This window comes from Salmo trutta, chromosome 11, assembly GCF_901001165.1.
Source record: "Salmo trutta chromosome 11, fSalTru1.1, whole genome shotgun sequence".
Taxonomy (NCBI): domain Eukaryota; kingdom Metazoa; phylum Chordata; class Actinopteri; order Salmoniformes; family Salmonidae; genus Salmo; species Salmo trutta.
The window spans coordinates 14,769,126-14,792,934 of NC_042967.1; the positions used below are offsets into that span (position 1 = coordinate 14,769,126).

The 23,809-nt window shown below is 43.6% G+C and overlaps 1 protein-coding gene across 3 annotated transcripts; it reads right to left on the bottom strand.

The window, feature by feature from the left end:
* Positions 1–763: 763 nt before the first annotated feature.
* On the bottom strand, positions 764–22,814 carry LOC115202276 (acidic leucine-rich nuclear phosphoprotein 32 family member B). Of its 3 annotated transcripts, none has more exons than XM_029766319.1 (7): positions 22,404–22,814; positions 8,136–8,285; positions 7,728–7,850; positions 1,623–1,809; positions 1,212–1,294; positions 1,070–1,112; positions 895–965 (listed from the first exon to the last, which is right to left on the bottom strand). In XM_029766319.1, the coding sequence occupies exons 1-7, from the start codon at positions 22,797–22,799 to the stop codon at positions 910–912; spliced, it is 1,038 nt and encodes a 345-aa protein (XP_029622179.1). In that variant the 5' UTR covers positions 22,800–22,814; the 3' UTR covers positions 895–909. The 3 variants fall into 3 exon arrangements, with proteins under 3 accessions (XP_029622177.1, XP_029622179.1, XP_029622180.1); XM_029766320.1 differs by having other exon boundaries at positions 900–962; positions 22,404–22,697; XM_029766317.1 differs by having other exon boundaries at positions 764–1,112.
* Between the last annotated feature and the right edge of the window lie 995 nt (positions 22,815–23,809).

Consider the following 23,809-nt stretch of genomic DNA (forward strand, 5'->3'; position numbering starts at 1 on the left):
CATCAAGGAACCGAGCCATGGCCTGTTCAACCCGCTACCATCTAGAAGGCGAAGACAGTAAAGGTGCATCAAAGCTGGGAACGAGAGAGAAGCTGTTTTTCAATCTCCAGACCATCAGACTGTTACCCAGTCACCACTAGCTGGCCTCCGTCCAGTACCCTGCCCTGAACTCAGTCACTGTTACTAGCCGGCTACCACCCGGTACTCTACCCTGCCCTGAACTCAGTCACTGTTACTAGCCGGCTACCACCCGGTACTCTACCCTGCCCTGAACTCAGTCACTGTTACTAGCCGGCTACCACCCGGTACTCTACCCTGCCCTGAACTCAGTCACTGTTACTAGCCGGCTACCACCCGGTACTCTACCCTGCCCTGAACTCAGTCACTGTTACTAGCTGGCTACCACCCGGTACTCAACCCTGCCCTGAAGTCAGTCACTGTTACTAGCTGGCTACCACCCGGTACTCAACCCTGCCCTGAAGTCAGTCACTGTTACTAGCTGGCTACCACCCGGTATTCTACCCTGCCCTGAACTCAGTCACTGTTACTAGCTGGCTACCACCCGGTACTCAACCCTGCCCTGAAGTCAGTCACTGTTACTAGCTGGCTACCACCCGGTACTCAACCCTGCCCTGAAGTCAGTCACTGTTACTAGCTGGCTACCACCCGGTATTCTACCCTGCCCTGAACTCAGTCACTGTTACTAGCTGGCTACCACCCGGTACTCAACCCCGCACCTTAGACTTCTGCCCTATGTACATAGTCTTTGAACACTGGTCACTTTAATAATGTTTACATACTATTTTACCCACTTCATATGTATATGCTGTATTCTAGTCAAGGCTCATCCTATATAACTACTATTGGAGAGGGAAGGGGTTGGTAACTCTATGCTTTCGTTTTTTGCTCTTAATCGTCGTCGTCAGGCTCTCGCTTTCTCTTCTCTCCTTGGACAGCCTTGACTTCTGGGAGAAATGGGAAAGGCTTATTATACTATATGATACTGTACTTAGTAAAGTATCCAAACGTGAAACATGAGCTTGTGACAAAAAGTATGAGAATGACATACCATCTTCATCGTTGTCCTCATCATCAATGCCAAGGTCTTCCTCCTGGAGAGAAGTGACAGAGCAGATCAGTATCCATAGAGCTCTCAAACCATATTGATATTTTTAAACTATTGGTCACAAACAAACCAAAAAAGGTTTTACCTCCTTATCTCCGCTGACCTCATCCTCCTCTCCTACTACTCCCTCTTCAACACCATCCTCCTCCTTTCCATCCTCATTCCCTTCTAAATAAATATCACATCCATTGTCAGTCACACAGATACATGCTGACAAACCTTACAAATATACAATAGAATCCCCTTGAATGACAAAACACCCACGATATACTAATATGGATTGTAATATATAATATGCCATTTAGCAGATGCTTTTATCCGAAGCGACTTAGTCATGCAAGCATACATTTTATGTATGGGTGGTCCCGGGAATCAAACCCACTATCCTAACTTTGCAAGCGCAATGATCTACCGACTGAGCTACAGAACACCCCCATTCCACTCACATCTGCACTTCCTCGTATTCCCACAACAAGAAAACTAAATGGCTGCCCACCCTCATCGTCGTCATCGTCCACACCGTCGACCTCTCCGTCCGAGTCGGATGCCTCTCGGTCCTCCACGTCGTACCCGTCCACGTAGGTGAGCTGAGGGAGCAGCTTGAACACACTCTCCCTGTAGTCGTTCAGGTTGGTCACCTCACAGTTGAACAGGTCCAGAGACTTCAGGCTGTCCAGCTTTTTCTGTGGGACCAAATGGGTGTAGGGTAATTAGGGGGTGAACAACACTGCCTGAATAAATCTCTCATTAGATTTTATAGCAGAGTGCCACATCAAATCAGTCACATAGACATATTTAATCAGATGTTATTGCGGGTGTAGCGAAATGCTTGTGTTCCTAGCTCCAACAGTACAGTAATATCTAACAATTCACAACAATACACAAAAGTAAAAGAATGGAATTAAGAAATATAAATATTAGGACGAGCAATGACGGAGTGGTATTGACTTAAATACAGTAGAATAGAATACAGTACACACACACGAGTAAAGCAGTATATAAACATTATTAAAGTGACTAGTGTGCCATTATTAAAGTGGCCAGTGATTTCATGTCTATGTATATTGGGCAGCAGACTCTAAGGTGCAGGGTTGAGTAACCCTGTCATCAAGGACAACAGTCCGATGGCCTTGATAGAAGCTGTTTTTCAGTCTCTCGGTCCCAGCTTTGATGCACCTGTACTGACCTCGCCTTCTGGATGATAGCGGGGTGAACAGGCAGTGGTTCAGGTGGTTGTTGTCCTTGATGATCTTTTTGGCCTTCCTGTGACATCGGGTGCTGTACGTGTCATGGAGGCCAGGCAGTGTGCCCCCGGTGATGTATTGGGCAAACCGCACCACCCTCTGAAGAGCCCTGTGGTTGCAGTCAGTGCAGTTGCCGTACCAGGCGGTGAAACGGTCCGACAGGATGCTCTCAATTGTGCATCTGTAAAAGATTGTGGGGGTCTTAGGGGCCAAACCGAATTTCTTCAGCCTCCTGAGGTTGAAGAGGCGCTGTTGCGCCTTCACCACACTGTGTGGGTGGACCATTTCAGATTGTCAGTGATGTGTACGCCGAGGAACTTGAAGCTTTCCACCTTCTCCACTGCGGTCCCGTCGATGTGGATAGGGGGTGCTCCCTCTGCTGTTTCCTGAAGTCCACGATTAGCTCCTTCGTTTTGTTGAGGGAGAGGTTATTTTCCTGCCACCACTCCGCCAGGGCCCTCACCTCCTCCCTGTAGGCTGTCTCGTCATTGTTGGTAATCAGGCCTACTACTGTTGTGTCGTCTGCAAACTTGATGATTGAGTTGGAGGCATGCGTGGGCATGCAGTCATGGGTGAACAGGGAGTACAGGAGGGGACTGAACACGCACCCTTGTGGGGCCCCAGTGTTGAGGATCAGCGAAGTGGAGATGTTACTTCCCACCTTCACCACCTGGGGGCGGCCCGTCAGGAAGTCCAGGACCCAGTTGCACAAGGCGGGATTCAGACCCAGGGCCCCGAGCTTAATGAGCTTGGAGGGTACTATGATGTTGAAGGCTGAGCTATAGTCAATGAACAGCATTCAGATGTAGGTATTCCTCTTGTCCAGATGGGATAGGGCAGTACGATGGTGATTGCATTGTCTGTGGATCTATTGGGGCGGTAAGCAAATTGAAGTGGGTCTAGGGCAGGCCTGGGCAATTATTTTCCATGGAGGGCGACAGAATGTATTTTTGCATATTACAGGATTATACATCATGTGTATGACTGTGTTCACAGATATATCTGGACGTAATTTACAGTAATATGGTACTTATTTTACTTTAACATGTACAGAAATAAACCACATCCATGTTCTCCTTTTGGTAGGTATTTTCATGATTAAACATGCAATTAACTAAACGGAGGGAAAAGTACACTGTGCATTCAGCACCACGGACAGAACTCTTGTTAACGGGTATGCACAAAAACAAGTTAGAGAGCTCAACATTACATTTAAACTACTCAGTGTGAGCAGTGAAATCAGGTATAGTTTCTGACGTCGCTATGTGCAGGATTGCTGAAAGGTGGGAGTCAGTAAGAGATGATCTGTGCCTTGACTTGTTATATTTCGTCACAGAAAATGTCTTCACATACATAGGTTGACCCAAACAGTACAAACATCTTCTGAGCGTGACTCTTAATCTTTGGAAAGTTTTGTTTGAGACATGCATAGAACGTCGTCAGTGACATTGGAGAACTATTCAAAACAATCACTGCATCAGACTGAAGATCGATAAGCTCAAGTTGCAGGTCAGTGGGAGCGTTATCCACATTGAAGGTGAAAGGAGAGGAAACCAACAGCATGTCATTTTCCAACACTTTTAAATCCTCAAAACGAGGAGAGAACTCAGTTCAAAGCACGCAGCAGTGATGTATACTTCTCCCGCTGGTCATCTGATAGGGAAAAGACTAGTAGTGTTGGAAGGTGGGTGAGATTGTTGGCTTCTACTTGGCTGGTCAGGAGGAGTAATTTTCCCTTGAAGGTTTTGACCAGGCTGTACATCTGTGTAAAAAAGCCCTTACCTTGTAGTTTGGAATTCAGTTCATTTATGAGGGCCATGATGTCCACGGTGAAGGCAAAAATCAGCCAACCATTCTTTATCTTGCAGTTGAGGGAAATCCACATATTTTCCTTTCATTTGCAAAAACTCAGCAATCTCCGACTTCAGGTCCCACACCCTTTTAAGCACCTTCCCCAAACTCAGCCATCTCACGTTTGTGGTAGGGGAGATCTGCATGGCCATTCCAACAGTGAGACAAACTGCCTGTGGTTTAAAGATTTCGCTCTTATGAAGTTCACCACTTTAGTGACTGTATCCACAACATAGCTCATTTTCAGAACACATTTACAGAGCACCTCCTGATGAATAATGCAATGCAGGAAAATCATTTTCTGATCTGGGTTCAGCTCAGCTATTTGATCTTGTATCCTTTTCAAAAGGCCAACGTTTTCTCCTGTCAAATTTTGGGCACCCATCAGTGGTCACACTGGATAACTTTTCAAAACGCAGTCCCAGCTTTGCCAGACACTTATTAACCTCCCCCAATAAATCTTTGTGCATTTCATTGACTGCACTGAAGCAAGCTCCTCTGTAGTCTGGGGTTATGCCTCGTAAGAATATCAACAACTGCGCCGTGTCACCTGCATCACTGCTCTCATCCAGGGCCAAGGAGAAATCTTTTACCCCGTCTTTCAACTGTTCCATATTCTCTGCGATGTCCTCAACACGCCATGTCACTGTTCGTCTTGACAGGGAAACATTTTCAAACAACTCTTTCTTGTCGAGGCAAAGTATTGCTGCAGAGTCAATCAAACATTCTTGAATGAATTCGCCCTCAGCGAATGGCTTGCTATGTTTAGCCATTTTGTGGGACAGTACATAAGTAGCTCTCGCAATTCCGTCATTTGCTGAATGCAGTTTTGTGAAGTCCTTGCTGCTTTTGCAACTGAGAAAGCAACTCTTTCGATGCACTTGCCCGCTGCTCAGAAGACATATTCCTATATTTCTCTGCATGCTTCGTCTAGAAGTGTCGGAACAAGTTGTAGTCTTTAAAGACAGCGATCCTCTCTTTGCACACAGCTTCCCCTAATACCTCAATAAAGAAATATTTTGATGTCCACTCTTGCTGGAACACCCTACATTCATTGTCTACTTTCCTTTTCTTTGAAAAACAATTTTTTGCGCAATTTCTAGCTAGCTGCTATTTGTAACTGGGACGTGTGTGTCAGCCTGTCAGTCACTGTCTGTCCTCGTGCAGTTATTTATACAGGCCCTCAAAAATAAATGTCCCACAAGCGGTGGGAGTTAAATCATTACACAAAGGAGAGTATTCATTGGGCTTTTAATTTGAAAAACAAATACGTTTTTCAAAACTTTACTATCGCAAATTCTTTGTGATCTGAACATACATTTACATTTTAGTCATTTAGCAGACACTCTTATCCAGAGCGACTTACAGTAGTGAATGCATACATTTCATATATTTGTAGTTTTTTTTTGTACTGGCCCCCCGTGGGAATCGAACCCACAACCCTGGCATTGCACACACCATGCTGGCGTTGCAAACACCATGCTCTACCAACTGAGCCACAGGGAACCCATGATTCCGCGGGACGTATTGAGTCAGGTCGCGGGCCGCATACGGCCCCCGGGCGGGCCTTTGCCCAGGCCTGGTCTAGGGTGTAAGGTAGAAGTGATATGATCCTTACCCAGCCTCTCAAAGCACTTCATGATGACAGAAGTGAATGCTATGGGTCGATGGTAACTGAGCTAAATGACTTTCGCTTACTTGGGTACAGGAACAATGGTGGACATCTTGAAGCAAGTGGGGACAGCAGACTGGGATAGGGAGAGATTGAATATGTCCGTAAACACTCCAGCCAGCTGCTATGCGCATGCTCTGAGGACGCAGCTAGGGATGCCGTCTGGCCCGGCAGCCTTGCGAGGTTTAACACGCTTAAATGTCTTACTCACGTCGGCCACGGAGAAGGAGAGCTTACAGTCCTTGGGAGTGGGCCACGTCGGTGGCACTGTGTTATCCTCAATGCGGGCGAAGGTGGTGTTTAGCTTGTCGGGGAGCAAGACGTCAGTGTCCCGAAGTGGGTGGTTTTCCTTTTGTAATCCGTGATTGTCTGTAGACCCTGCCACATACGGCTCATGTCTGAGCCATTGAATTGCGACTCCACTTTGTCGCTGTACTGATGTTGCGCCTGTTTGAGTGCCTTACGGGGTGAATAACTACACTGTTTGTATTTGACGATATTCCCAATCACCTTGCCTTTGTTAAATTCAGTGGTTTGCACGAATGCTGCTATTTATCCACGGTTTCTGGTTAGGGTAGGTTTTAATAGTCACCGCGGGAACAACATCCCCAATACACTTAATGATGAACTCAGTCACCGTGTCTGTGTATACGTCAAATGTTATTCTCAGAGGCTACCCGGAACATATCCCAGTCCACGTGATCAAAACAATCTTGAAGCATGGATTCTGATTGGTCAGGCCAGCGTTGAATAGACCTTAAAACAGATCCTTCCTAGAGGCAGAAACTCAAACAGGAAGTAAGGAGCAAAATGGAGTCGTGATCGGATTTGCCGAAGGGAGGCATCTCGAAAGGGCGAGTAGCAGTGGTCTAGTGTTTTTCCTAAGCGAGTACTACAGTCAATGTGTTGATAGAACTTTGGTACCGATTTGCTCAAATTTGCTTTGTTAAAATCCCCAGCTACAATAAATGCGGCCTCAGGATGTGGTATCGGCTTGAGGGGGAATATACACGGTTGTGACTATAACCGAAGAGAATTCTCTTGGGAGATAATACAGTCGGAATTTGATTGTGAGGTATTCTAGGTCGGGTGAACAAGAGGACTTGATTGTCTGTATGTTATCAAACACACCATGAGAAGTTAATCATGAAACATACACCATCGACTTTCTTCTTCCCGGAGAGTTCTTTATTCCTGTCTGCACGATGAACTGAGAACCCAGCTGGCTGTATGGACGAGGACAGTATATCCCAAGAGAGACATGATTCCGTGAAACAGAGTATGTTACAGTCCCTGATGTTTCTCTGGAAGGAGATCCTCACCCTGAGCTCGTCTACTTTATTGTCCAGAGACTGAACATTAGCGAGTAATATACTCAGAAGCGGTGAATGGTGTGCACGCCTCATGAGTCGGACTAGAAGTCCACTCCGAATACCTCTTCTCCACCAGCGGTGTCTTGGAGCAGCCTCTGGGATAAATTAAATTGCCCAGGGGGGTACGAACAAAGGATCAAATTTGGGAAAGTCGTATTCCTGGTCGTAATGCTGGTGAGTGACCGCTGCTCTGATATCCAAAAGTTATTTCAGGCTGCATGTAATAACACAAAAAAGCTTTCTGGGCTAAAAACAAAATACTGCAAAGTTGTTTAGGAGCTGGAACCAGAGCTGCCGTGTCTGTCGGCACTAACTTTACTAACATAGGGAAACAAGCATCACACTGCCAACTAGGTCTATGGTCAAAACTCTATATAGGGAATAGTGTCAGTTGAGACAGCCTGAGACAATGAGATGGTGTCGCACTGTATTGTGCTCTACTGGGAGTTTGGTGTACCTACCAAAGGTTCCAACGTGCTGATGTCTTTCAGTTTGTTCCCACTTAGATTTAGATGTGTGAGGTTGGGGAGTTTCTCTACTAGCACGTCAAGGCCACCAGAGATTCTGTTGTCGCTGAGTTCCAACTGCAACATAATGTGAAGATATATCAGTCACTTCTGTCCAAAAACACCAAAGTAAGTAACAGTCTTTCAGAAAATAATGACTACGTCCCAAATGGAACCCTATTCCTTACATAGAGCACTACTTTAGACCAGGGCCCTCAAGAGGTAGTGCATTATACAAGTGCCATTAGGAACATAGTCAACAGCTTTTTCGACCCCCCAACAACACAAATGTGTAAAGAAAATGTACTGTAAATGTAAGTGTGAGCTTGAGTCAAAAAAATAATTCTAAACGCAAAACTTTACCTTCTTGAGTTTTTCAAGTTTGGGAAGGTTGGAGACTGAGACTAAACCAACGTTTATCAAACTGAGGAATTCCAGATTGATGAATTCTGCTGTGAGGCCTTCGATTTTCCCTTCATTTGAGCTACAGTTGTCCAGGACAAGTTCCCGTACCTATAAGGATAAAAAAATAATATATATGTAATTCAAAAGACAGAATATTTATTTTAATGTTTGCGTACATTGTTTACAGCTGCACTACAAACACTCAAAATTGAGAATGCACACATTCAAATGTAATTTTATGCATATATAATAATTTGGTGGGTGCTTATATTTGTTCCATTTTACACATAGTGTGTATTACAGTTTTTTCCAACTACTTACACACAAAATCTTTTCACGTCACACGATTTTTGAAACCTCTCACTCAAAGTGCTAAACTACACACCAAATATCCAAAACCATAAGCTATTTCTCAGCCTTTGACTCAAGTTGTCAATTGCATAAAACACTTTTTTCAAAACACTACACACAATTCTCTACCTAAAATACAACAATCTAACAGGAAGTGACTTGCTTTCCTTTTCTAAACACAACCAATGAAAATGCTACACTTATTCACCAGGTCACACACACACACACACACACACACACACACACACACACACACTCCTCACATGTGCAAACACTAATTGCTTAACTGATCACTAACCAATCACTGCTTTACTGTAGTATAGGCCTATAAATAGGTCAAAGGTCAGATTACCTGTTTTATACAATGGACAGAGAGCAAGAGGAGTAGGAGGGAGAGGCAGGGGACAACAACAAGGACAAATTCAAAGACGAAGAGTTGGAAGAGGAGGAGTAGGAGGAAGAGGAAGAAGAGGACGAGGGCAAAGAAGAGAAGGAAGGAGAGCCATCTCTGATGAGATTAGGGCAACACTTGTTGATCATGTGATCAACCACGGTTTGACCATGAGAGGCTGGACTGAGAGTCCAGCCCAACTTGAGTGGATTTACAGTGGCGTCCATAATTCAAACCTTCAGAAATGAGAACAGGTATGCAACTATCTAATGACTATTTTAGCATTACAGTAATGTACTGTAAAATACGTGTGACTGCATAGTATTGCATAAACATTTGTAACTCTAAGCCATCCATTTACTGCACTGCATTGAATGAATGAGGTTAGTTATCATGCTGTACTACATTTTTTTGTACATTGTTTACAGTTCCAATGCTGAACACATACTGTGTTTTGAATTCTGTACAGAGTGGAAAGGAAAAGACATCATGGAGGACGAGGACGCTTGTTTACAGATGTACAAGAGACTGCAATTATAAATATGGTTTTGGCCAACAATGCAATTAGGATTCGAGAGATAAGAGAGCATATCTTGAATAATGACACCATATTCAACAACATCAATGCTGTAAGCCTGTCGATCATACAACGCATCCTCCAACGGCACCGAGTGACGATGAAACAACTTTACAAGGTGCCATTTGAGAGAAACTCTGACAGAGTCAAGAATATGCGACATGAATTTGTAGAGGTATGTATGCAGCACTACTTCCAGTACTTCAGACATACCATATTTACTCATCTGTATGTCCTTTTGTCTGTTACAGAGAGTATTGGAGCTGGATGCCCATGTAATTCGCCATGAATTTATTTATGTGGATGAGGTTGGCTTCAACCTCACCAAAACCAGGCGCCGCGGAAGAAATGTAATAGGACGGAGGGCAATTACCAATGTCCCTGGACAGCGTGAGGGTAATATAACCATGTGTGCTGCCATCACTCAAAACGGGGTCCTCCATCACAATGCCACACTGGGTCCGTACAACACCGGCCATATGCTCACTTTTCTGGATGCAATTTACACAATGCTTGTCCCTGATCCAGATCAGCAGCCTGCTAGATTTGTGGTTTTATGGGACAATGTTAGTTTTCACCGGGCTGTTCTGGTCCAAAACTGGTTTTCCACCCATCAACAATTTGTAGTTTTGTACCTACCCCCATGTTCACCTTTTCTAAATCCCATAGAGGAATTCTTCTCAGCCTGGCACTGGAAAGTGTATGATCGCCAACCCTATGCCGCATGCCGCTTCTCCAGGCAATGGAGGACGCATGTGGGGACATAGTGGTTGCCTCTGTCCAAGGTTGGATACGCCATGCTAGAAGATATGTTTTCTCTTGCCAAACATCGAGGGAAGTATCTTGTGATGTGGACGAAGTATTGTGGCCAGACCCAGCCCAGAGAAGAGATGAAGCGTAGCTTAGCACTGGTGACTGCCCCCCCCCCTACCAATTCCTGGACTGCCCCCCCCGGGACCCCCCCCCCACACACACACACACACACTTGTGTTCTTTACTGTATTCTAAAGAATATACTTTTGGTTTACATATGTTTATGGTTTTGTTGTATGCTACTGTATACAACAGTAATGTTTGGCCTAATAAATACTTTGTTTGCACTGGTGTTTACAGTGTACTTGTTACCCCTCTCAGCAGATTACTTTCACAGTAGAACATTGTATTGAAATGTAGATATAAGCCTATGAAAGACCAAAGAGCTTTAGATTAAGAACAACAGTGTTTACATGGTATATCCAAAAATGTACTATTATGAAAGCAGTGTTTGCCATTTGATGCAAATGCTTCATTCCGACATGTGTTTATGGCATTTTGAATGCAGTGTTACATTTTGAAGGAGATGTGAGGCATTTTGCGTGTGCAGTTTTGGGAACTGTGTGTAGAGTTTTGAAAAAAAGGAGACCGTTTTGAAAACGTGTGTTAGCAGTTGGAAAAAAACTGTAATACACGTATGAATTGGAAATTAGTTTTTTTGCATATCCCACTCGCCCCGAGACATCCTTGGAGAGTCGGGTCACGGCCTAGGTGTGCCATTATCAATGGCGATCGTGGAACAATTGGGGTTAAGTGCCTTGCTCAAGGGCACATCCACAGATTTTTCCCTTTGTCGGCTCGAGGACTCAAACTAGCGGCCTTTGGGTTACTGGACCAATGCTCTAACAGCTAGGCTACCTGCCACACTATATGCAAAAGGGTTGTGGGAAACATGTTCAGAATGGTCACATTTTGGCAACTATAACTTGCTGCATCAAATCTTTTTTTTGTTTTGAATCCGTAAGAAATCTTGAATCTGATGAAAAAAAAGTCAATACACAAAATATGGACTTTAATCTGTGGTTATTATTCCACTGACGTTTTTCCTGACTTTTGTATGAAGCAACTCTCAGTTCGTAGCTACAAAATGTTACATCACGTCTAATATTCAGGGTCAGTCGTTGCTCAATCAAAAGCTTGATAAAAAGGTTGAATAAAGTTAACGTCAAACGATCATGATTTGCACACCGACAAAGTGAAACATTGATAAGGCTGTCTAGTGGAGCCATCAATAAAGGTATTTGGTTGCATGATGTTTTATGTCGAGGCACCGCGGTTGTGTCTTTAAACCAGCTGCCACGAGGAAGAACCGCACAATACAGTTCTACCTTCACTTGGCCAGCTGATGAAGTCACTAATGAAAATTGCAATGCTTTTTGTTAGCAATCAATTTAAGGGCTTTATTGGCATGGGAAACATGTTAACATTGCCAAAGCAAGTGAAATAGATAATAAACAAAAGTGAAATAAACAATAAAAACATTAACAGTAAACATTACACTCACAAAAGTTCCAATGGAATAGAGACATTTCAAATGTCATTATGGCTATATACAGTGTTGTAGCGATGTGCAAATAGTTAAAGTGCAAAAGGGAAAATAAACAAATATGGCTTGTATTTACAATGGTGTTTGTTTTTCACTGGTTGCCCTTTTCTTGTGGCAACAGGTCATACATCGTGTAACTTTGATGGCACACTGTGGTATTTCACCCAATAGATATGGGAGTTTAAGTGTATTTTTATTTCACTTTTTTAACCAAGTAGGCCAGTTGAGATCAAGTTCTCATTTAAAACTGCGACCTGGCCAAGATAAAGCAAAGCAGTGCGACAAAAACAACAGAGTTACACATGGGATAAACAAACGTACAGTCAATAACACAATAGAATATCTGTATACAGTGTGTGCAAATGAAATAAGGAGGTAAGGCAATAAATAGGCCATAGTGGCTAAATAATGACAATTTAGCAAATTAACACTGGAGTGATAGATGTGCAGATGATGATGTGCAAGTGGAAATACTGGTGTGCAAAAGAGCAGAAAAAAAAAATGTGGGGATGAGGTAGTTAGTTGGATGGGCTATTTTTGCAATTCGTTCCAGTCATTGGCAGCAGAGAACTGGAAAGAAAGGCAGCCAAAGTAGGAGTTGGCTTTGGGGATGACCAGTGAAATATACCTGCTGGAGCGCGTGCTACGGATGGGTGCTGCTATGGTGACCAGTGAGCTGCGATAAGGCGGGGCTTTACCTAGCAAAGACTTATAGATGACCTGGAGCCAGTGGGTTTGGCGACGAATATGTAGCGAGGACCAGCCAACGAGAGCATACAGGTCGCAGTGGTGGGTAGTATATGGGACTTTCGTGGCAAAACGGATGGCACTGTGATAGACTACATCCAATTTGCTGAGTAGAGTGTTGGAGGCTAATTTGTAAATGACATCGCCGAAGTCAAGGATCGGCAGGATAGTCAGTTTTACGAGGGTATGTTTGGCAGCATGAGTGAAGGATGCTTTGTTGCAAAATAGGAAGCCGATTTAATTTTGGATTGGTGATGCTTACTATGAGTCTGGAAGGAGAGTTTACCATCTAGCCAGACACCTAGGTATTTGTAGTTGTCCACATATTCTAAGTCAGAACCGTCCAGAGTATTGATGCTAGGCGGGTGGGCGTGGGCAGTGATGGGTTGAAGAGCACGCATTTAGTTTTACTAGCGTTGGAGGCCATGGAGGGAGTGTTGTATGGCATTGAAGCTTGTTTGGAGGTTTATTAAATTGGATTGGTTCTCAAATTATTTGTGGGTCTGTGTAATCTGAGGGAAATATGTGTCTCTAATATGGTGATACATTTGGCAAGAGGGTAGGAAGTGCACCTCAGTTTCCACCTCATTTTGTGGGCAGTGTGCACATCGCCTGTCTTCTCTTGAGAGCCACATTTTTTTTTGTATCTTCAATTCAAATGTATTGGGGGGGAAATGGATTGCCTATCAGTCGAGCGAATAACCGATAGGACAGTTTGTTGTTTACAATACGCTGATCTAATGTATCAATGTCTAAACATCACTGTTACCATGGTTACTCAATGCCCATCAGTCAAATAAGTCACTGCAAAAAATACGCAATAGGCTCTACATGCCAGAATGTTGAATAAAATTATATACTGCTGAAAAAAATAAAGGGAACACTTAAACAACACATCCTAGATCTGAATGAAAGAAATAATCTTATTAAATACTTTTTTCTTTACATAGTTGAATGTGCTGACAACAAAATCACACAAAAATAAATCAATGGAAATCCAATTTATCAACCCATGGAGGTCTGGATTTGGAGTCACACTCAAAATTAAAGTGGAAAACCACACTACAGGCTGATCCAACTTTGATGTAATGTCCTTAAAACAAGTCAAAATGAGGTTCAGTACTGTGTGCGGCCTCCACGTGCCTGTATGACCTCCCTACAACGCCTGGGCATGCTCCTGATGAGGTGACGGATGGTCTCCTGAGGGATCTCCTCCCAGACCTGGACTAAAGCATCCGCCAACTCCTGGACAGTCTGTGGTGCAACGTGGCGTTGGTGGATGGAGCGAGACATGATGTCCCAGATGTACTCAATTGGATTCAGGTCTGGGCCAGTCCATAGCATCAATGCCTTCCTCTTGCAGAAACTGCTGACACACTCCAGCCACATGAGGTCTAGCATTGTCTTGCATTAGGAGGAACCCAGGGCCAACCGCACCAGCATATGGTCTCACAAGGGGTCTGAGGATCTCATCTCGGTACCTAATGGCAGTCAGTCTACCTCTGGCGAGCACATGGAGGGCTGTGCGGCCCCCCAAAGAAATGCCACCCCACACCATGACTGACCCACCGCCAAACCGGTCATGCTGGAGGATGTTGCAGGCAGCAGAACGTTCTCCACGGCGTCTCCAGACTCTGTCACGTCTGTCAAGTGCTCAGTGTAAACCTGCTTTCATCTGTGAAGAGCACAGGGCGCCAGTGGCGAATTTGCCAATCTTGGTGTTCACTGGCAAATGCCAAACGTCCTGCACGGTGTTGGGCTGTAAGCACAACCCCCACCTGTGGACGTCGGGCCCTCATACCACCCTCATGGAGTCTGTTTCTGACCGTTTGAGCAGACACATGCACATTTCTGGCCTGCTGGAGGTCATTTTGCAGGGCTCTGGCAGTGCTTCTCCTGCTCCTCCTTGCACAAAGGCGGAGGTAGCGGTCCTGCTGCTGGGTTGTTGCCCTCCTACGGCCTCCTCCACGTCTCCTGATGTACTGGCCTGTCTCCTGGTACTGACAGACACAGCAAACCTTCTTGCCACAGCTCGCATTGATGTGCCATCCTGGATGAGTTGCACTACCTGAGCCACTTGTGTGGGTTGTAGACTCCGTCTCATGCTACCACTAGAGTGAAAGCACCGCCAGCATTCAAAAGTGACCAAAACATCAGCCAGGAAGCATAGGAACTGAGAAGTGGTCTGTGGTCCCCACCTGCAGAACCACTCCTTTATTGGGGGTGTCTTGCTAATTGCCTATAATTTCCACCTGTTGTCTATTCCATTGCACAACAGCATGTGAAATTTATTGTCAATCAGTGTTGCTTCCTAAGTGGACAGTTTGATTTCACAGAAGTGTGATTGACTTGGAGTTACATTGTGTTGTTTAAGTGTTCCCTTTATTTTTTTGAGCAGTGTACTTAAACGTACTTTACCGGTTGTGGAGATAACATTTCCAAAAGAAACTATTATTATCAGCCCGACGTTTTGGGGCGCCGGTAGGTATATTGGTCTGTCGGTTGTAATTCCGGTGAGCATTTTCAATGTGCTGCACAATATGTAAACAATGGCCGAATATAACCGAACGTTGTCAACCGAAGCACGTTTCCTAGCAATCAGCTGGAAGTGTTTGCAGTTCGGTCTGTGGTACGGTTAGGCTCGGCCATATTGTGCAAGTGTTTGTCAGGTGCGAATTGCGTCATATTGAAAATAAAAAACGGAAATACAAACGATATACAAATCAGCATACTTAAAACCTCTTACATCTAGACGTGCCGCTAGCGGAACACCTGCTCCAATATCCAATGATAGGCGTGGCGCGAATTACAAATTCCTCAAAAATCCAAAAACTTCCATTTTTCAAACATATGACTATTTTACACCATTTTAAAGACAAGACTCTCCTTTATCTAACCACACTGTCCGATTTCAAAAAGGCTTTACAGCGAAAGCAAAACATTAGATTATGTCAGCAGAGTTCCCAGCCAGAAATAATCAGACACCCATTTTTCAAGCTAGCATACAATGTCACAAAAAACAAAACCACAGCTAAATGCAGCACTAACCTTTGATGATCTTCATCAGATGACACGCCTAGGACATTATGTTATACAATACATGCATGTTTTGTTCAATCAAGTTCATATTTATATCAAAAACCAGCTTTTTACATTAGCATGTGATGTTCAGAACTAGCATTCCCACCGAACACTTCTGGTGAATTTACTAAATTACTCATGATAAACGTTCACAAAAAACATAACAATTATTTTAAGAATTATAGATACAGAACTCCTTTATGCACTCGCTATGTCCGATTTTAAAATAGCTTTTCGGTGAAAGCACATTTTGCAATATTCTGAGTAGATAGCCCAGCCATCACGGCTAGCTATTTTGACACCCACCAAGTTTGACCCTCACCAAACTCCGATTTACTATTAGAAAAGTTTGATTACCTTTGCTGTTCTTCGTCAGAATGCACTCCCAGGCCTGCTACTTCAATAACAAATGTTGGTTTGGTTCAAAATAATCCATAGTTATATCCAAATAGCGGCGTTTTGTTAGTGCGTTCAAGACACTATCCAAGGGTGACGAAGGGTTACGCGCCCGACGCGTTTCGTGACAAAAAAATTCTAAATATTCCATTACCGTACTTCGAAGCATGTCAACCGCTGTTTAAAATCAATTTTTATGCTATTTTTCTCGTAAAAACGCGATAATATTCCGACCGGGAGTCGTTGTTTACGTTCAAAGACGAAAGAATATAAACATGGGGTCGCCTCGTGCACGCGCCTCCAGTCTCTGATCGACCACTATCAAAATGCGCTAATGTTTTTCAGCCAGGGCCTGCAAAGCCACCATTCAGCTTTTTGCCGCCTTCTGAGAGCCCATGGGAGCCGTAGGAAGTGTCACGTTACAGCAGAGATCCCCTGTTTTGGTTAGAGATGATAAAGAAGGCCAAGAAATGGTCAGAGAGGGCGCTTCCTGTTTGGAATCTTCTCAGGTTTTGGCCTGCCAAATGAGTTCTGTTATACTCACAGACACCATTCAAACAGTTTCAGAAACTTTGGAGTGTTTTCTATCCAAAGCTAATAATTATATGCATATTCTAGTTTCTGGGCAGGAGTAATAATCAGATTAAATCGGGTACGTTTTTTATCCGGCCGTGAAAATACTGCTCCCTATCCATAACAGGTTAAGGTCGGTTGAGAACGCTTCCCCAGAGTGTATAACTAAACCAAGAAACCACAGCTTGTCGTTTCAAACAGAATAAAATGAGTCATGGTGGGCAGAGCCAAGCACCAGCCTTTTGTCTCGTCCTAACATTATTTGCACATTTCCATTCGGGAAGGCCTACTATGCGAAGTGCGTGTGTGCATTAAGTCAATTCGCCTTTACACTCCTAAACAACTGACTTTTTAAAAAACTTTAGCAAAGGGTAAAGTCTATAAAACTTAGTACCCTCTAACATTTTTGTTTTGGGAACAAAACCCTGAACAGAGCCCTCACTGCTGCTCGATCATCCTATTTTTCCAACTTAATTGAGGAAAATAAGAACAATCCGAAATGTCTTTTTGATACTGTCGCAAAGTTAACTAAAAAGCAGCATTCCCCAAGAGAGGATGGCTCTCACTTCAGCAGTGATGAATTCATGAACTTCTTTGAGGAAAAGATCACGATCATTAGAAAGCAAATTACGGACTCCTCTTTAAATCTGCGTATTCCTCCAAAGCTCCGTTGTCCTGATTCTGCACAACCCTGCCAGGACCTAGGATCAAGGGAGACACTAAAGTGTTTTAGTACTATATCTCTTGACACAATGATGAAAATAATCATGGCCTCTAAACCTTCAAGCTGCATACTGGACCCTATTACAACTAAACTACTGAAAGAGCTGCTTTCTGTGCTTGGCCCTCCTATGTTGAACATAATAAACGGCTCTCTATCCACCGCATGTGTACCAAACTCACTAAAAGCGGCAGTAATAAAGCCTCTCTTGAAAAAGCCAAATCTTGACCCAGAAATTATAAAAAACTATCAGCCTATATCGAATCTTCCATTCCTCTCAAAAATTTTAGAAAAAGCTGTTGCGCAGCAACTCACTGCCTTCCGGAAGACAAACAATGTACACGAAACGCTTCAGTCTGGTTTTAGACCCCATCATAGCACTGAGACTGCACTTGTGAAGGTGGTAAATGACCTTTTAATGACGTCAGACCGAGGTTCTGCATCTGTCCTCGTGCTCCTAGATCTTAGTGCTGCTTTTGATACCATCGATCACCACATTCTTTTGGAGAGATTGGAAACCCAAATTGGTCTACATGGACAAGTTCTGGCCTGGTTTAGGTCTTATCTGTCGGAAAGATATCAGTTTGTCTCTGTGAATGGTTTGTCCTCTGACAAATCAACTGTAAATTTCGGTGTTCCTCAAGGTTCCGTTTTAGGACCACTATTGTTTTCACTATATATTTTACCTCTTGGGGATGTCATTCGAAAACATAATGTTAAATTTCACTGCTATGCGGATGACACACAGCTGTACATTTCAATGAAACATGGTGAAGCCCCAAAATTGCCCTCGCTAGAAGCCTGTGTCTCAGACATAAGGAAGTGGATGGCTGCAAACGTTCTACTCTTAAACTCGGACAAAACAGAGATGCTTGTTCTAGGTCCCAAGAAACAAAGAGATCTTCTGTTGAATCTGACAATTAATCTGGATGGTTGTACAGTCGTCTCAAATAAAACTGAAGGACCTCGGCGTTACTCTGGACCCTGAGCTCTCTTTTGAAGAACATATCAAGACTGTTTCAAGGACAGCTTTTTTCCATCTACGTAACATTGCAAAAATCTGAAACTTTCATCCAAAAATGACACAGAAAAATTAATCCATGCCTTTGTTACTTCTAGGTTGGACTACTGCAATGCTCTACTTTCCGGCTACCCGGATAAAGCACTAAATAAACTTCAGTTAGTGCTAAATACGGCTGCTAGAATCCTGACTAGAACCAAAAAATGTGATCATATTACTCCAGTGCTAGCCTCCCTACACTGGCTTCCTGTTAAGGCAAGGGCTGATTTCAAGGTTTTACTGCTAACCTACAAAGCATTACATGGGCTTGCTCCTACCTATCTTTCCGATTTGGTCCTGCCGTACATACCTACACGTACGCTACGGTCACAAGACGCGGGCCTCCTAATTCTTCCTAGAATTTCTAAGCAAACAGCTGGAGGCAGGGCTTTCTCCTATAGAGCTCCATTTTTATGGAATAGTCTGCCTAACAATGTGAGAGACGCAGACTCAGTCTCAACCTTTAAGTCTTTACTGAAGACACATCTCTTCAGTAGGTCCTATGATTAAGTGTAGTCTGGCCCGGGGGTGTGAAGGTGAACAGAAAGGCTGGAGCAACGAACCGCCCTTGCTCTCTCTGCCTGGCCGGTTTCCCCTCTTTCCACTGGGATTCTCTGCCTCTACCCCTATTACGGGGGCTGAGTCACTGGCTTACTGGTGTTCTTCCATGCCGTCGCTGGGAGGGGTGCGTCACTTGAGTGGGTTGAGTCACTGACGTGGTCTTCCTGTCTGGGTTGGTGCCCCCCCTTGGGCTGTGCCGTGGCGGAGATCTTTGTGGGCTATACTCGGCCTTGTCCCGGGATGGTATGTTGGTGGTTGGAGATATCCCCCCAGTGGTGTGGAGGCTGTGCTTTGGCAAAGTGGGTGGGGTTATATCCTACCCGTTTGGCCCTGTCCGGGGGTTTCATCGGATGGGGCCACAGTGTCTCCTGACCCCTCCTGTCTCAGCCTCCAGTATTTATGCTGCAGTAGTTTATGTGTCGAGGGGCTAGGGTCAGTCTGTCACATCTGGAGTATTTCTCTTGTCTTTTCCGGTGTCCTGTGTGAATTTAAATATGCTCTCTCTAATTATTTCTTTCTTTCTCTCTCTCGGAGGACCTGAGCCCTAGGACCATGCCTCAGGACTACCTGGCTTGATGACTCCTTGCTGTCCCCAGTTCACCTGGCAGTGCTGCTGCTCCAGTTCCAACTGTTCTGCCTGCAGCTATGGAACCCTGACCTGTTCACCGGACGTGCTACCTGTCCCAGACCTGTTGTCCCAGACCTGCTGGAACCCTGACCTATTCACCGGACGTGCTACCTGTCCCAGACCTGCTGTTTTCAACTCTCTATAGACAGCAGGAGCGGTAGAGATACTCTCAAAGATCGGCTATGAAAAAGCCAACCGACACTTACTCTTGTGTTACTGACTTGTTGCACCCTTGACAACTACTATGATTATTATTATTTGACAATGCTGGTCATTTATGAACATTTGAACATCTAGGCCATGTGCTGTTATAATCTCCACCCAGCACAGCCAGAAGAGGACTGGCCACCCCTCATAGCCTGGTTCCTCTCTAGGTTTCTTCCTAGGTTTTGGCCTTTCTAGGGAGTTTTTCCTAGCCACCGTGCTTCTACACCTGCATTGCTTGCTGTTTGGGGTTTTAGGCTGGGTTTCTGTACAGCACTTTGAGATATCAGCTGATGTAAGAAGGGCTATATAAATACATTTGATTTGATTAGATTTATATTGAGATCAAATGTTTCATGAGAAAATTTGCAGAATGTAGGCCAAAAATCGGTCTTGTTCCATTTTCTCCCACCGCCGGCCACTGGGCTTCCTCGCACTACCATATTTGGAGAATGTAGTGAGTGGAAACGCCAGGCTGATGCTTCACATTTATACATCCGGTGAAATATCTGTTTCTTTGTTCTATCTGTGGCTTCCCGGTTGATATTTAAGCAATAAGTGCCTGGATACAGCCCTCAGCCATGATATATTGGCCATATACCACAAACCTCCGAGATGCCTTATTGCTATTATAAACTGGTGACCAACGTAATTAGAGCAGGAAAAATAATATGCTGTTTTACATTGTGTTATTTGTACTGGTCTAAGTCCTAAAATGGAAAAGCAGAATCGATGCACTCTCAGATAGTAATAATAGTTCATATAGTGCTCTTCAATGTCCCAGGCTTGTGACACTGATGAATAAATAATTGTATATGTTTACTTAAATTCAGATGTTTTATGTTATGTATAAAAGGCATATGTATGCATTGTTTTAAATAAATCAAAATAGTAAACAATGTAATTGTTTGAGTTTCCGGTGTTTGACGTGATTGATGGGTGACTAGATGCATTTTTGTCAAATAAATATGCTTATTCATTCATGATTATGGATACATTCCGCAATGACTTAATCTGGCTTTGAATGTGCAACAGAACATGTCAACAACTTAGTTCTGAATTGCTTTAATACAGCAGTGCATTCTGACACCATCCATGAATTGAAGATCACCTTGTTCATGTTGTTGGCAGAAATGATAAGTGATTAAATAAAGGATCTCCACCGGCTGAATGATTTGTTGCTAATATCACGTAGGTAGGTAGTTACCTAGCTGTATAGCTTCTGAATACTAGCCTAGCATTCAGGCACATAAATATGACTGCCACTAGGATAGTATACTGTACAAGACATGACCAAGTGCATAAATAAGACAAATATTAGAATATGAAACAGTACATTTAAAATGTTAAATATATATATTTTGTTTTGGATCAAGGTAGCTAGTTGACAGCCAGTGGTATAAGTAAAAATACTTTAAAGTACTACTTAAGACATTTTTTTTGGGGGGGGGGGGGGTATCTGTACTTTACTACTTATATTTTGGAAAACTTTTACTCCACTACATTCCTAAAGAAAATGTTCGTTTTATTCCAATACATTTTCCCCTGACAGGCAAATGCTCAGGCAGGACAACATATGGTCCAATTCACACACCTATCAAATATAACACCTCATCCTTACTGCCTATGATATGGCAGACTCACTAAACACAAATAGTGCGTTTGTAAAGGATGTCAATGTTGGCGTGCCCCTGTCTCTCCGTAAAAAAAAATAAAAAAAATCGTGTCTTCTGGTTTGTTTAACATAAGGAATTTGATGCATAGTATTTACTTTTACTTAGCCAATTATGCCTATTGAGTACTTTTTCCCCACCACTGTGTACACAAGCATGTCGCTACACCCGTAATGACATCTGCTAAACATGTGTATGTGACCAATACAATTGGATTTGATTTAAAACCAGATACTTTTACTCAAGCAGTATTTTACTGGGTGACTTTCACTTGACTCGTTTTTATTAAGGTAACTTTACTTTTAGTATGATTTAAGTACTCGTTACACCACTGCTGACATCAAACGTGTCTCCTGGAGATTACAGCCAGAGGATGCGGTAAAGAGGTCATTCAATCCAACCAAAACAAACAATGGCATTGCCATGGAAACGCGTGAGTGAAAGGGTGAAGGAAGATCCCGAATCTCATCGCCCCCCAGCAAAAGTAGCCTATATTTAGGATATTATTTATGTGTATTTCACACTATACTGTATGTTGAGGTAAAACCTGGAGTATAACTCTTGTATGGATGTCAACCCCAACACACGCATTACAGTTAAAAACGACGGACAATCACCGATTTCTGTATACCAACTACTGTATACCAACTACGCCACCCAGTTTATAAGACAGTAAGTTAGAAGTGACTGCCAAATTCTAGACCTGAAAAGGGGCAACTTCTAAATGTTATGCAGTGAAAACAACCAACTATATTAAAGTCGGACTTAACCACATTGTGGGCCAGTTACAATAAATAAATCATGACGGATTTGACGAATATCCACTTAGTTAGATCAGATTTGTTGAATGTGCGCCAATCTGGTCAATGACAATAGAACAGTCTACATTCCATTGCCTCCTTACCGTATCTACACAGGCGATGTTTTTCCACTCCTCATTTGCCCGGCGTTTGCTGCAATAGCCCATCCGTGACAAGGATCGACGAGTTGTGCGTTCAGAGATACTGTTCTGCGCACCACTGTTGTACTGCGCCGTTATTTGTCTGTTTGTGGCCCGTCTGTTAGTTTGCACGATTCTTTCCATTCTCATTCTACCTCTCTCGTCAACGAGCTGTTTTCGCCCACACGACTGCCGCTGACTGGATGTTTTTTGTTTGTCGCACCATTCTCGGTAAACCCTAGAAACTGTCGTGCGTGAAAAGCCCAGGAGGGCGGCCGTTTCTGAGATACTTGATCCGGCGCGCCTGGCACCTACGATCATACCACGCTCAAAGTCCCTTAGGTCACTTGTTTTACCCATTCTAACGTTCAATCGAACAGTATAACTGGATGCGTGCCCGCCTGTTTATCTGCTTTATATAGCAAGCCACGTGACTCACTGTCTGTAGGAGCGATCCATTTTCAGGAATGGGGCGGTGTACCCAGTGTTTGACTTGGGCTGGAGCTGTCTACTTCTTCTTCGATGGGGTTTAAGGTTGGCATCCAAAGTTAATGATGCATTACCGCCACCAGGGGGACGGAGTATTAAATAAGAAACTCTAAAAACGTTCCGGTGTTGTGCCGAAAAGCCCCCTCTGCAGGAATTCTCCGCCCCTCTTCGCGTGAACGCGCACGCACTCAATTCTTCATTGCTGCGACTTGCTTGAACGCGCACGCACTCAGTTCTTCATTGCTGCGACTTGCTTGCTGGTTGAGATTTCTGATCACGTTCGGCTCCGTTTCATTGAATTTTTTTTATGCCAGTTTGATAGCGGGGAGGCACTAGTAATGTCTGCAGTTTTCGGTTTGGCTATTTGTCAACATGAGCTACCAAAATGATTCTGAAGTATGCCAGGCCTTGCAGTCCCAAAATGTAATTTATTTTTATTTCACCAGGTAGAAAATAAACATAAATATGGGTTGTATTTACAATGGTGTTTGATCTTCACTGGTTGCCCTTTTCTTGTGGCAACAGGTCATACATCGTGTAACTTTGATGGCACACTGTGGTATTTCACCCAATAGATATGGGAGTTTTTTTAATTTATTTTTATTTCACCTTTTTTTAACCAGGTAGGCCAGTTGAGATCAAGTTCTCATTTACAACTGCGACCTGGCCAAGATAAAGCAAAGCAGTGTGACACAAACAACACAGAGTTACACATGGGATAAACAAACGTACAGTCAATAACACAATAGAAAAATCAATTTGCAGTGTATGCAAATGTATTAAGATTAGGGAGGTAAGGCAATAAATAGGCCATAGTAGTGAAATAATTTCAATTTAGCAATTAAACACTGGAGTGATAGATGTGCAGAAGATGAATGTGC